Genomic DNA, 12,679 nt, shown 5'->3' with positions numbered 1-12,679 from the left:
AAATGCCTTACCTCCAAATTTCTTCCATTTTGAAGCCTTAGTCCTACCATGCTCCTAACATAATTTTAATGTAGGTTTTAAAATTTGATTTCATTTTTTAAATACAATAAACCCTGTAGTTGTTACTGTTTATGGTACTGTTCTTCCACAGAGATTGTACAGTTCCTTTAGAGCATAGGTTCTCAGACTGTGAGGCATGGGCCACATAATGGTGATCTGAAGAGCGCTTGCTCCTAGCTGGCTGGCCTACCGACAGGTTGTCTTTTTATTTCAAGCTGCTACATTTCCTTAAAAGCAGCTAAAAATATTTGCCTAACATTTTCCAGCTAAGCAACTGCTGTCCTTACCAGGGATATGAAAGTGGCGTGTTCTGGGACTGCAAAAAAAAATGGGGGCTGGTCCATCTGATTGTGAATGGGACAAGAGGTGGTCTGTGTCATTGTGAATGGTGAAGGGAGGCAGTTTATGAGATCATAAATGGGAGAGAGGTAGGCTCGCGAGACACTCTCTTTATTAAGATTTTTTCCACATAGTTTAAAATTTGAAAACCCCTGCTGTAAAGGCATTTGAACTCTCTATGTTAGTTTCATCTGCAAACCCTTCAAAAGCTGATATGGTTTAGCATATTAATGGGAGATTGCCTAAAGTGTTACAGTCACAGTAATACTTGTGTACACACAAACTTACATAGCATCTCTTGTATGCATGCTCATCTCTTCCTAGCCTCCTGCAACTTTCTCCTCTCTGCCTTCTCTGAATATCATCTTGCAGCCTTCCCAGACCATCCAAAATATTATGACCAAAATCACCCTTCTCTCCCGTCATTTGGACCAGGTCACTTCCCACTTCAGATACTATCACTGGTATGGTCTTCCTGTTCAAATTCTGTACAATTCTGCCTCCTCTTTTGCCTGTGCTTTCCACAGCCTGTCTACTGCTGCTTCCCCCATTCTCATCTTGAGGCCACCTTCTTCAGTCTCCCCTCTATGCTTGCAACGGTCTCCCTTTTGTCCCCCAAACAGCAACCCTCTTTTTCATTAAAATCCCTCTTTAAACACCCTCCCCCCCCCCCGTGAAGCCTTTCAATGAAAATTCATTTAATTAAAAAAAATGGCACTGTGAGATTACACCTTCATCAGTGATCTGTAGTGTGATTTTGGCTATGGGTCCATACACAAACTAGAAGCCCTGGAGCCATGCAGGGACTAATTTCCCAGGCTGGTTTATGAAGCACTATCTTGCAAGCTCTGATGTCATGGGTGTGCTGGGCCCGGGCTTGAAGACAACAAGGGGTGGGGAGCATAGCACTACAGAGTGTTTCATGGTGGTGCAGCTGCTCACTGGTAGGTCAGGTTGAGCTGCCTGACTTTGGCAGCCCTCCAAAGGCTGAATGGACCCTCTGGAATCAAGAAGACACAAAAGGTGTCTTACCCACTATCCCCTCCTGCCCTCATATACTCTCCTTTTTCTGGGCTGTGAGGTTTGCATTCACCTCTGCGAAGGGCAGCACGCAATCACACCCCAGTGCAGTATTTGTCCTGGTTGTCCAATTTCAGTTGCAAATTTTTGGAGCAAGGACTGCTTTTTCCTCTGAACTGGAATTTGGGCAGGACACCAAGGTTAAACCCTTAATTTTGTGGGGGGAAAAATGCCACAAAATCGTTAACAAATGGTTTTATCACTCATGAAAAAGATGGCATTTCCAAAAAGCACAGTGACCCACAAGAGCATGCTCAGGCACCCAGCCCAAGCCTACTTAGCTTATGAAAATATGACTGGAAAGATCACCACCTGAGGTGATATAGCTGCAGACAGAGAAGAGCAATCTACTCTCTATTCCCTTTCAGCTAGTCCTTAAGCTCTACTGATAGTTTTAAGCAGAATTCAGTGTCCAATATTGGTGAAGCACAGAAGAACTGTTTATTGCAAAAAGTATGTTTGATCCAATTTCTTTTGAAGCTATTGGGGATGTATTTGAATAAATGAATCAGAACATCCAGGGGATCATAGGTAAAAACATGACTTTTAAAAATATACTTATGGAATGGATATAACAGACAGGACAGAAAGCTAAGTTTCTCTACTTGCTCATGACCCCTTTACATGACTTACAGCAACACAGTACGAGCTTACTCTCAAGTGGTTTAAAAATGGACTCATTTCCGCTTTGAGTCTCACATTTCAATTGATTATAGGGCAATCCTGAGTGCTCTTATTCATTCTCCTATGCTATTTGCTGTTGCCCTCCTGGTGTCCTCTCCACATCTTGGAATTTACTTCCAAAACACACAATTTTCTCCCCAAAAAATTCTTGGCAGTGATTTCCCCCTGGCCCCAATACACCCTCTTTAAACTCTTTACTTTGCAGTGTGTTGATATTCCATTTTGTAAATGATGAGGAGTATAAACTGAAAGGTTTTAGAAACAAAAAATGATGCTATAATTAAACCAAAGTCACCCATGCTCCTATCCCAGGAATATTTTGTTCCTTCGCTGCCTGTCTCAACACAAGCACATGCCAGATTGCAGTGGTTATCCAGTCAGTCAGATACAGATTTTGAAAGCCGCAAACACAGCAACCATCTTTAACTTTAAAAAAAAATACTTTTTTTCTTAAAAAATAAAACTATTTGGAACTAAGGGAGATGGAAGGCAGAAAAAAGATCTGTTTGTGAACAGCCAGTTTCAGGTATATTTTAAGACCATTTTTTTTTTTTTCAAAAGAGGCTCATCTCATCTCTTCTAATCACAGCACAAAAAATGGTAGCTTATGGCCTTTTCCCCTGCTACAGCTTGTCATAAGTTGTCATCTCTCAAAATTTCAAATTTTTGGGCTAAATCCCGGCTGCACAAGTGGAATCGGAGTAAAAGAGCTTTTCCTGTGGGCACTGGATGAAATTTTCTAAAGTGCCTAAGTGGCATAGGACCTTATGACTTAGGAATTAGCAAGGTGATTTTTGTAGTAGCAGGGAGGAAATGGGATCCTACTCCCCAAACCTACAAGTAAGGCCCAACCCAGCTGCAAATGCAACTACAGAGAATGAATAGGTGTAGCAGACATGCTTGTTGCAACTACACTGAGCTGTGTAGATCCATGTGGTGCACTGATCCCAAACAAGTTCATTCCCCTCTCCACATTCCAACTCAAAGAGCTGCCACAAAGTTCTACTCCATGGTTTGGATTCTGAAGCACTTAGACGAGAGGAAAGTGATCAGGAACAGTCAGCATGGATTCACCAAGGGAAAGTCATGCCTGACTAATCTAATTGCCTTCTATGATGAGATAACTGGTTCTGTGGATGAAGGGAAAGCAGTGGACGTGTTATTCCTCGACTTTAGCAAAGCTTTTGACACGGTCTCCCACAGTATTCTTTCCAGCAAGTTAAAGAAGTATGGGCTGAATGGATGCACTACAAATTGGGTAGAAAATTGGCTAGATTGTCGGGCTCAACGGGTAGTGATCAATGGCTCCATGTCTAGTTGGCAGCCGGTATCTAGCAGAGTGCCCCAAGGGTCAGTCCTGGGGCCGGTTTTGTTCAATATCTTCATTAATGATCTGGAGGATGGTGTGGATTGCACCCTCAGCAAGTTTGCGGATGACACTAAACTGGGAGGAGTGGTAGATACGCTGGAGGGGAGGGATAGGATACAGAGGGACCTAGACAAATTGGAGGATTGGTCCAAAAGAAATCTGAGGAAGTTCATCAAGGACAAGTGCAGAGTCCTGCACTTATGATGGAAGAATCCAGTGCACCGCTACAGACTAGGGACCGAATGGCTAGGCAGCAGTTCTGCAGAGAAGGACCTAGGGGTGACAGTGGAGGAGAAGCTGGATATGAGTCGACAGTGTGCCCTTGTTGCCAAGAAGGCCAATGGCATTTTGGGGTGTATAAGTAGGGGCATTGCCAGCAGATCGAGGGATGTGATCATTCCCCTCTATTCGACATTGGTGAGGCCTCATCTGGAGTACTGTATCCAGTTTTGGGCCCCACACTACAAGAAGGATGGGGAAAAATTGGAGAGAGTCCAGCGAAGGGCAACAAAAATGATTAGGGGACTGGAACACATGAGTTATGAGGAGAGGCTGAGGGAACTGGGATTGTTTAGTCTACGGAAGAGAAGAATGAGGGGGGATTTGATAGCTGCTTTTAACTACCTGAAAGGTGGATCCAAAGAGGATGGATCTAGACTATTCTCAGTGATAGCAGATGACAGGACAAGGAGTAATGGTCTCAAGTTGCAGTGGGGGAGGTTTAGGTTGGATATTAGGAGAAACTTTTTCACTAGGAGGGTGGTAAAACACTGGAATGCGTTACCTAGGGAGGTGGTGGAATCCCCTTCCTTAGAAGTTTTTAAGGTCAGGCTTGACAAGGCCCTGGCTGGGATGATTTAGATTGGTCCTGCTCTGGGCAGGGGGTTGGACTAGATGGCCTCCAGAGGTCCCTTCCAACTCTGTTATTCTATGATTCTATGATTCCCTTTGCATGGCCTCTTTGCTGATTGCTCACCAATGCAGCAGAAACAGAGCATTCCCACTGTGTTTGAGGCCTTGAGTGGCCACACAGCGTATGTCTACACTGCAAAGAAAATCCCATGGCACTGAGTCTCAGAGCCCAGATCAACGGACTCTGGCTCATGGGGCTTGGGCAGCAGGGCTCAAAAGAGTGATATAAACATTCCCACTCAGGCTGGAGCCTGGACTCTGAAACCCTCCCCCTTTGCTGGGTTTCCGAGCCCTGGCTCCACTCCATGTAGGAAGGTCTACCCTGCGAATTTTAGCCGTGCAACCAGAGCTCCAGGCATGAAATTGACCCAGGCTCAGACTCGGCATTGCAGATTTTTCTTTGCACAGAGGACAGATCTACCCACAGAGAACTGCAGTATTTATTCATGTCTTATTTCATTGCACTATGTGACCAAGTGTAGCAAACACAAAAGCTAGTTCTTGTTTCTTTAAATGCTGATTGAGAAATAGTTCTGGCAACTTTAGGGATCCTCTTGTGGCACAAATCAAATGAAACACCAAGTGTAACCCACAAGCTAGTACTGGCTGTTCTTTTTAGAAGGGTTGCCTTGACCAGCACTGAAAGTATGAAAACTATTATTTTTGAGATGTTACCGTATGTTTAAATGGAAAGAACCTCCCAAGGCCTGGAATTATACAAATCCTTAAAGACTGACGAGGGGTGGTAAAGTGAGATTAAATTTCAAGAGTTTTTTCATTTGGGAAACTGTTTACAGCTTTGCAATATAATCCATTACCAGAGTTTATAACATTCCTTATTACTACAACCACCAAAAGAAAATTCACCACAGTATTTTCGGGAATAAAGAACGTTTTTTGGAAAGAGGAGGGGAGGGAAATGGGGAAGTGAGGTATGGAACACATTACAACTGCTGTTGGTGAGCATTGGTACAGTTTGTAACAATACTGCAATGTTTACAATCTCACAGAAGGCAACTGACTAAACGACCAGTCCTACTATCTAGATTACTAAACAACAAAAGCTCAATCAGTCCTTGCCCTTGCAGTTCCACTGAGAGAAACAAAGGAAATTTTTTTTTAGAGAAGCAATGAAACCCAGAGAATGTGATGAGCCATCATTCATTTCAAATGGAAGAAATCAAGCCTAAATTAATCACTCCACTTACGTGTTCAGTAAGCAAAATTCTACCCTCAATTATACCCAAGTAACGCCACTGAAGTCACAAGTGTGAGGTCATAATTTGGCCATGCGGGGGTTTTTTTGGTTTGTTTGTTTGTTTTGGAGAACTATATCCCACAGCTCTTTCTAGTGCTCAAGGAAATAACATTACACCCTCTCGCCTCCCAGCACGCCTGTAAAGACCTAATCTAAAACATTACAATGAAGTTAAATTAGAAACAAGGAAAAAAGTCTATTCAGAAACATGAAGAGCCACATTCATTCCTGGTTCATCTCCACTGAAGTCAATAGCTTTACAAAAGTGATGCATTTCCAGACATTATAGGAAAACTCTGCCTTCAAAAGGGGTCTATGGGACTCTAAAAAGGCAAGTATTTGCTCTCTGAGCACCCAGGGAAATGTCTGGGAGAAGAGAGAAAGGCCAGGTAAGTTTCTTGAATGTTACTAATAAGGTATTAACACTAATCCAATAAAGTACATGTAATCAACGTGAGGACTTCAACTCTGCCACCAGAAGAATATGAGATTTAGTGCTATTTAAAACCTTGCCAGTAAATTGAATTAATTGCCATCTGCAAAACCTTACCTGAGAGACCAATGCAGTGAAAGCTTCATTAATGGCAAAGTATAACAAACCATGAGCCCATTTTCACTTCAGTAAAAGAGACAGAGGAGATCCAAAATTTCACTTTTGGATTGTATCAGAGGTGATAAAAAGCCAATGTCATTGTTGCCCTCAAAATATGTTTCTCCAGAACATAATAAGGATCAAAATCCCATTTAGATTGTTGTCCATGGAGCCAAATAGAAATTACAAGGTATCTATGCAGAAGAAAATAAAAACTAAACCAAAACAAAAAGCAGAAAACTTCCATTTATCCTTCATCTGCTACAGTAGTGGCATCCAACGCTTTGAGTAGCTCTCTGGCATTTTAGGCAGATGATGGGGCAATATCTTCCTCTTCCCACTAGCTAGTCTGCATAAGGTTCTTAAGGAAGAAAACTGTGACACTAGTCCCACTTTTGCTAAGAAATATGTGTCCCTGGGAGAGTTTGGCACATCTGTGTCTACACACACTCCCACCAAGAACAGGCAGAATCAGAGGTTAGATAGCTAATTAAATATAAATCTCTACTGCGGTAGACTTTGGACAAGAACCTCAGCTAGTGTAACTGTAGGATATGGCTCTCTATTTTTATCTTTGCCAGCAGTTTCTCTTGAGTTTGAAAACATAAAAGGTATTTTGCAGTTTTACTTTATATTTATAACAGAAGTATGTACATCATACAGCACCATAGCACATGCATTTACAGTGATGACAAACTACCCTGTACAAAGCAGGAATGTCCCCAGTACTTAAGCATAATAAGGATCAATTGTAATCTGTAGGTAACCATATCCTAAAGGCAGTTCCATTCAGGAAACACCTGAAACTGTAGCTTCAGTCAAACTAGGTAACATGCCCAGTAAATCATGGGAGCATACACAAATCCTAACACCATAATCCTGACCCTAATATATAATCAATACATACAACATAATAAAATAATAAATGTAGAATAAATACATACAACAACTAAGGCATCAATGAAAAGTCTTGGCTTTGTTTTGAACGATGTCACTAATGTGGCATCTAAAATTCACATCCCCTCAAGATTGTGCCACAAGATGATCAATGGCTGTGATCCCAATGATCATAACTGTTGTGATAGGATAGGGTGAAAGGCAGGCCCTCCCATGAACTGGGCTGTGCAACAAGCTTTGCTTATGCATGCAGGTGTAATTATGCAGAAGGCACATAGATGTGGATTCTTATTAAGCCCCTCTTCGCTTCCCATCCCCAACACAAATTTTCCCATAAAGTAAAAGGAGGTCACCTTACGGACGTACTCCTGTAGTCCCTTGACTCCATACATTCTAAACACAAACCACATTTTCAGGGAACGAAATCTTCGGCCGAGAGGGATCTGCCAATGCTGCAAGCAGAAGGAGTAATGCATTTGAGAAGGAAGGGTCTCCATGTCAGAAGACATGGTTCCAGGTACAGCCAGTTTGGCATAGACCATAGTTCAAGCTTCCAGAGGCTCCCTGTATAATAACTTAAGAGATAGGTCAAATCAGGAAAGATTATTCTGGTACTGGCAAATACACTGCCACAGTCAACACCCAACTGTTTAAAATGCAAAAGTGGAAAGGAGAGCAGGTGTCAGAAGATAGTGATCATGAAACAAAGCACATATTGCTCTTGCACCCAAAACTCCCACTGAAGTCTCCACAAGGTACTCAGCACTTTGTGTGATAGGGCACATAGACAAACTTACCATGAAGGGTCCATATAAAGAAATTTTAAAAAAATAAAATAAAATAAAGTTTTAAGAAATAGAAAGATTTTCATTTTAGGAGAAAATACATTTATAATTAGTTTTTAAAATAACCTATTATGCACTATGGTTTGAAGAAAATATCTTCACAAAGATTCCTTCTCTTGGCCAAGCCTAGAGCTTTCAGTCAGACACAGAATCATAGCAATGTAGGGCTGGAAGGTCCTTGAAAAGCCATCAAGTCCAGCTGCCTGGACTGTGGCAGGACTTAGTAAATCTTGACCATCCTTGACAGGTGTTTGTACAATCTGTTTTTAAAAACCTCCAGTAATGGGGATTCCACAGCCTCCCTTGGAAGCCAATTCCAGTGCTTAACTACCCTGATAGAATTAATTTTTTTCCTAATATCTAACCTAAATCTCCCTTGCTGCAGATTAAGTGCATTACTTGTTGTCCTACCTTCAGTGGATATGGAGAACACTATGTCTTTAAACCATGATTTGAGGACTTCAATAGCTCAGACATAGGTGAGAGGTTTATTGCAGGAGTGGATGGGTGAGATTTGGTGGCCTGCATTGTGCAGGAGGTCAGACTAGATGATCATAATGGTCCCTTCTGACCTTAATATCTATGAATATCTATGAATACCATGTTCTCTATAACAGCCCTTAACATACTTGAAGACTGCTGTCACATCCCCTCTGCGTCTTCTTTTCTCAAGAATAAACATGCCTAGTCTTTTTAACCTTTCCTCATAGGTCAGGTTTTCTAATCCTTTTATCATTTTTGTTACTATTCCCTGCACTCTCCATTTTGTCCACATCTTTCCTAAAGTGTGATGCCTAGAACTTGACACAGCACTCCAGCTGAGGCTTCACCAGTGCTGAGTAAAGTGCTGTCTTATATATGAGAATCCTCTTAATACACCCCAGAATGACATTAGCCTTTTTCACAGCTGCATCACATTGCTGACTCATATTCAATTTGTGATCAACTATAACCTCCAGATCCTTTTCAGCAGTTATTCCCCATTTTTGTAGTTGCACATTTGATTTTTCCTTCCTATGTGAAGTACTTTGGAGAATTTGTCTGAATTCAACAAGATTAAATTCAATAAATACAAGATCAATTTGTCAAGGTTGTTTTGAGTTCTTATTCTGTCCTCCAAAGTGTTTTCAATCCCTCCCAGTCTGGTGTCATTGGGAGATTTTATAGGCCTTCTTTCCACTCCATTATCCAACTCATTAATGACAATATTGAATAATGCTGAACCTATGGCTGACCTCTGTGGGATGCCACTAGATAAACCCTCCCAGTTTGATGGCAATCATTGATAACTATTCTTTGAGTATGGTCTTTCAACCAGTTGTGCACCTACCTTATAGTAATTTAATCTAGACCACATTTCTTTTGTGAGAATGTCATATAGGACTGTGTCAGAAGATGGAAATTAGGTTGATTTGGGATGATTTGTTTTTGGCACATCCCTGCTCACTATTCCTTATAATCCTAACGTCCTCAAGGTGCGTACAAACTGATTGTTTAATAATTTGTTCCAGTATCTTTTCAGGTATTTAAGTTAGGTTGACTGGTCTATAATTCCCTGCATCCTCTTTGTTCTCCTTTTTAAAGATAGATACTATATTTACCCTTCTCCACTCTTGTGGGACCTCACCTGTCCTTCAGTAGTTCTCAAAGATAATTGCTAACAGTTCTGGGATTGCTTTAGCTAGTTCATTGGGTACCAAGGATAAATTTCATCTGGACCTGCTGACCTGAATACATCCAATTTTATCTAAATATTCTTTAATTAGTTATTTCCCTGTTTTGGCTTGCATTGCTTACCCCTTGTTGTTAATTGGTATAAATTGGTACCATCGCATGCTTTTAAACAAAAGGTTTAAAAATAAATAGGGACTGGAGTTTTAGATTTTCCTGGTTTGGAGAATTATCAAGGGAACAGCAAGTTGAGCCTCTTTCACAGAAGAAAGAAGCTAACTCTGAGTTACTATAACAACAATTAAAAGAAAAACATTTTTAGAAAAGTTACCATGTATAAATCAATATTGTTATTATTACTGAGGGCACTGTACTTACCCTGTAATCTGTAACAAGCCCTGTAAGTTAAAGAAAAAAATATTTAAATCTGTTTACTGTGATAGCAAAAAACAGTCTGCTAAATGATATGAAATATTTTTATATTTCATTGCCACCATACACTTGGCCATGATGCTGCAAGGTTCTCAGTGGTGTTGAGTACAATGGCAATTGCGGGCACAAAGTACTCCTCAATTGGCAGAATTAACCAAACAGATTTCAAAAGGAGAAATCGGGCTCTCCTTTCTGTTATATTTGGGATCATGTGAATGATGACATGCCAAACACCCTATTTATCTTCTTGTTGTAAGGAGACACTTGTCTGGGAAGTATCGAACAAAACACCTTTCAGTAATTTGACTTGAAACAGAAGTTCACTTCCTCAAAGTAGAATCTGGAGAAAGTGTGGTAACAGGTCACCAATTCATCACAGGATCTTTGTCATAAAACTGCCATAGTCTTCACATGGGGGAATTGGAAATATTTTCAAGAAGGATTTTATGCTGTTGATCACCCCACATTGCTCATTAACACTTATTGTTAGTACTTAAGTCTGTAGGACAAGTCATTGAGAATTCTAAATATCTGCTCATCAGTTATACTTGGACAACAATGCTTTGCTCTTCACTTCTGCTTTTCATTCAAGGTATTAAAAGCCCTTTACAAACATTGACAAAGCCACACACGCATAAAATACCCCTGTGAGGTAGGCACAGTATTAATAGCCCTATTTTGTTCAAGCACCTAGGGTGCAAACTGTCCTTATTTTTTTTAGGAATCAGTTAATTAAATTAATCTTTAGCTTAGGGAAAGGTGAGGCATAAAGTTGTAAAATGACTAGCTCACAGTCATGCAGTGAGTTAGGTACAGAGACCCACATCTTCTGCCTCTCAGTCCCAGCCTCTGCTTCAGGAGCATACTAAAGCATATGTTTAAGTCAATCCCGATTTAGCAATGCACTTTGGTAAGTGCTTAGCTTTAAGCACGTCAGGTCCATTGACTTCAGAGACACTTAAGCATGTACCTAAGTGCTTGCCTAAATCAAGACCCCCAATGAAAAAGTACAATATGCTATTGTATTACATGCACTTTTTTAATTAGTCACATGCCATGTCTATGTTTCCTAACATTTATATTTATGGGGAAAGGAAACGTTTTCAGTGAAGTCCTGGTTGCCTGTTCCAATGCAGTGGCAATTTACACTGCATACAGGGCTAGACTATGTGAAAAAAGACTCCTATTATTACTACCTCATCCTTCCTCCCCATATTTGTTTACTTCATTAACTTGTTGCTTCTTGCGATGATCAAGATTGTAAATTCTTTAGGGCAATGACTGTCTCTTTACCAGATGTTTGTATAGCGCCTAGGACAATGGGGCTCTCATCCCTGTTTGGGCCCCTTCAGCACTGGTGTCAAGGTTCCTTCCCCACTCTGAACGCTAGGGTACAGATGTGAGGACCTGCATGAAAAACCTCCTAAGCTTATCTTTACCAGCTTAGGTCAAAACTTCCCCAAGGTACAAAATATTCCACCCTTTGTCCTTGGATTGGCCGCTACCACCACCAAACAAATACTGGTTACTGGGGAAGAGCTGTTTGGAAACGTCTTTCCCCCCAAAATACTTCCCAAAACCTTGCACCCCACTTCCTGGACAAGGTTGGTAAAAAGCCTCACCAATTTGCCTAGGTGACTACAGACCCAGACCCTTGGATCTTAAGAACAATGAACAATCCTCCCAACACTTGCATCCCCCCTTTCCTGGGAAATGTTGGATAAAAAGCCTCACCAATTTGCATAGGTGACCACAGACCCAAACCCTTGGATCTGAGAACAATGAAAAAGCATTCAGTTTTCTTATAAGAAGACTTTTAATAGAAATAGAAGTAAATAGAAGTAAAGAAATCACCTCTGTAAAATCAGGATGGTAGATACCTTACAGGGTAATTAGATTCAAAACATAGAGAATCCCTCTAGGCAAAAACTTAAGTTACAAAAAAGATACACAGACAGAAATAGTTATTCTATTCAGCACAATTCTTTTCTCAGCCATTTAAAGAAATCATAATCTAACACGTACCTAGCTAGATTACTTACTAAAAGTTCTAAGACTCCATTCCTGGTCTATCCCCGGCAGAAACAGCCTATAGACAGACCGAGACCCTTTGTTTCTCTCCCTCCTCCCAGCTTTTGAAAGTATCTTGTCTCCTCATTGGTCATTTTGGTCAGGTGCCAGCGAGGTTACCTTTAGCTTCTTAACCCTTTACAGGTGAGAGGAGCTTTCCCCTGGCCAGGAGGGATTTCAAAGGGATTTCAAATATAAAGGGACTTCCCTTTATATTTATGACAACTGGTAAACTCCGTTCATTGACCTAGTGGAAGACCAGTTGGCTCTCAGATGAGTAACAAGGCAATTTGATAACACTCTTTTCCTTTTACATCTCAATGGCTATTTTAATTTAACAGTTGCAAGGCGGGTAGTGAAGAGTAAGGCAACTGGTGATGGGAAACTAATTGTATGTTGCTGTAAGGGGCAGCGTCTAACGATCTACCAGTAACCCCTTTCATAAGCTGTGAAGTAGAAAGCAATCAATG

At 40.9% G+C, this 12,679-nt stretch overlaps 1 protein-coding gene across 4 annotated transcripts in view; it reads right to left on the bottom strand.

Annotated features, from left to right (window-relative positions):
- The window catches only part of DDC (dopa decarboxylase), a 120,366-nt gene that overhangs the window by 20,920 nt on the left and 86,767 nt on the right, over nt 1-12,679 (bottom strand). For 3 of the 4 annotated variants that reach the window (XM_048839254.2, XM_048839256.2, XM_048839259.2), the window contains 2 exons: nt 10,086-10,105; nt 7,545-7,643 (listed from right to left, as the gene is read on the bottom strand). In XM_048839254.2, coding sequence (XP_048695211.1) covers nt 7,545-7,643; nt 10,086-10,105 — 119 coding nt within the window. The remainder of the gene's footprint in view (nt 1-7,544; nt 7,644-10,085; nt 10,106-12,679) is intronic. The other variant, XM_075125574.1, reaches the window with a different exon arrangement.

The sequence above is a fragment of the Caretta caretta genome, chromosome 2, assembly GCF_965140235.1.
Source record: "Caretta caretta isolate rCarCar2 chromosome 2, rCarCar1.hap1, whole genome shotgun sequence".
In the NCBI taxonomy this organism is placed as follows: Eukaryota; Metazoa; Chordata; order Testudines; family Cheloniidae; genus Caretta; species Caretta caretta.
The sequence above is the reverse complement of the archived record's forward strand: the minus strand, read 5'-3'. Positions and strand labels throughout refer to the sequence as shown.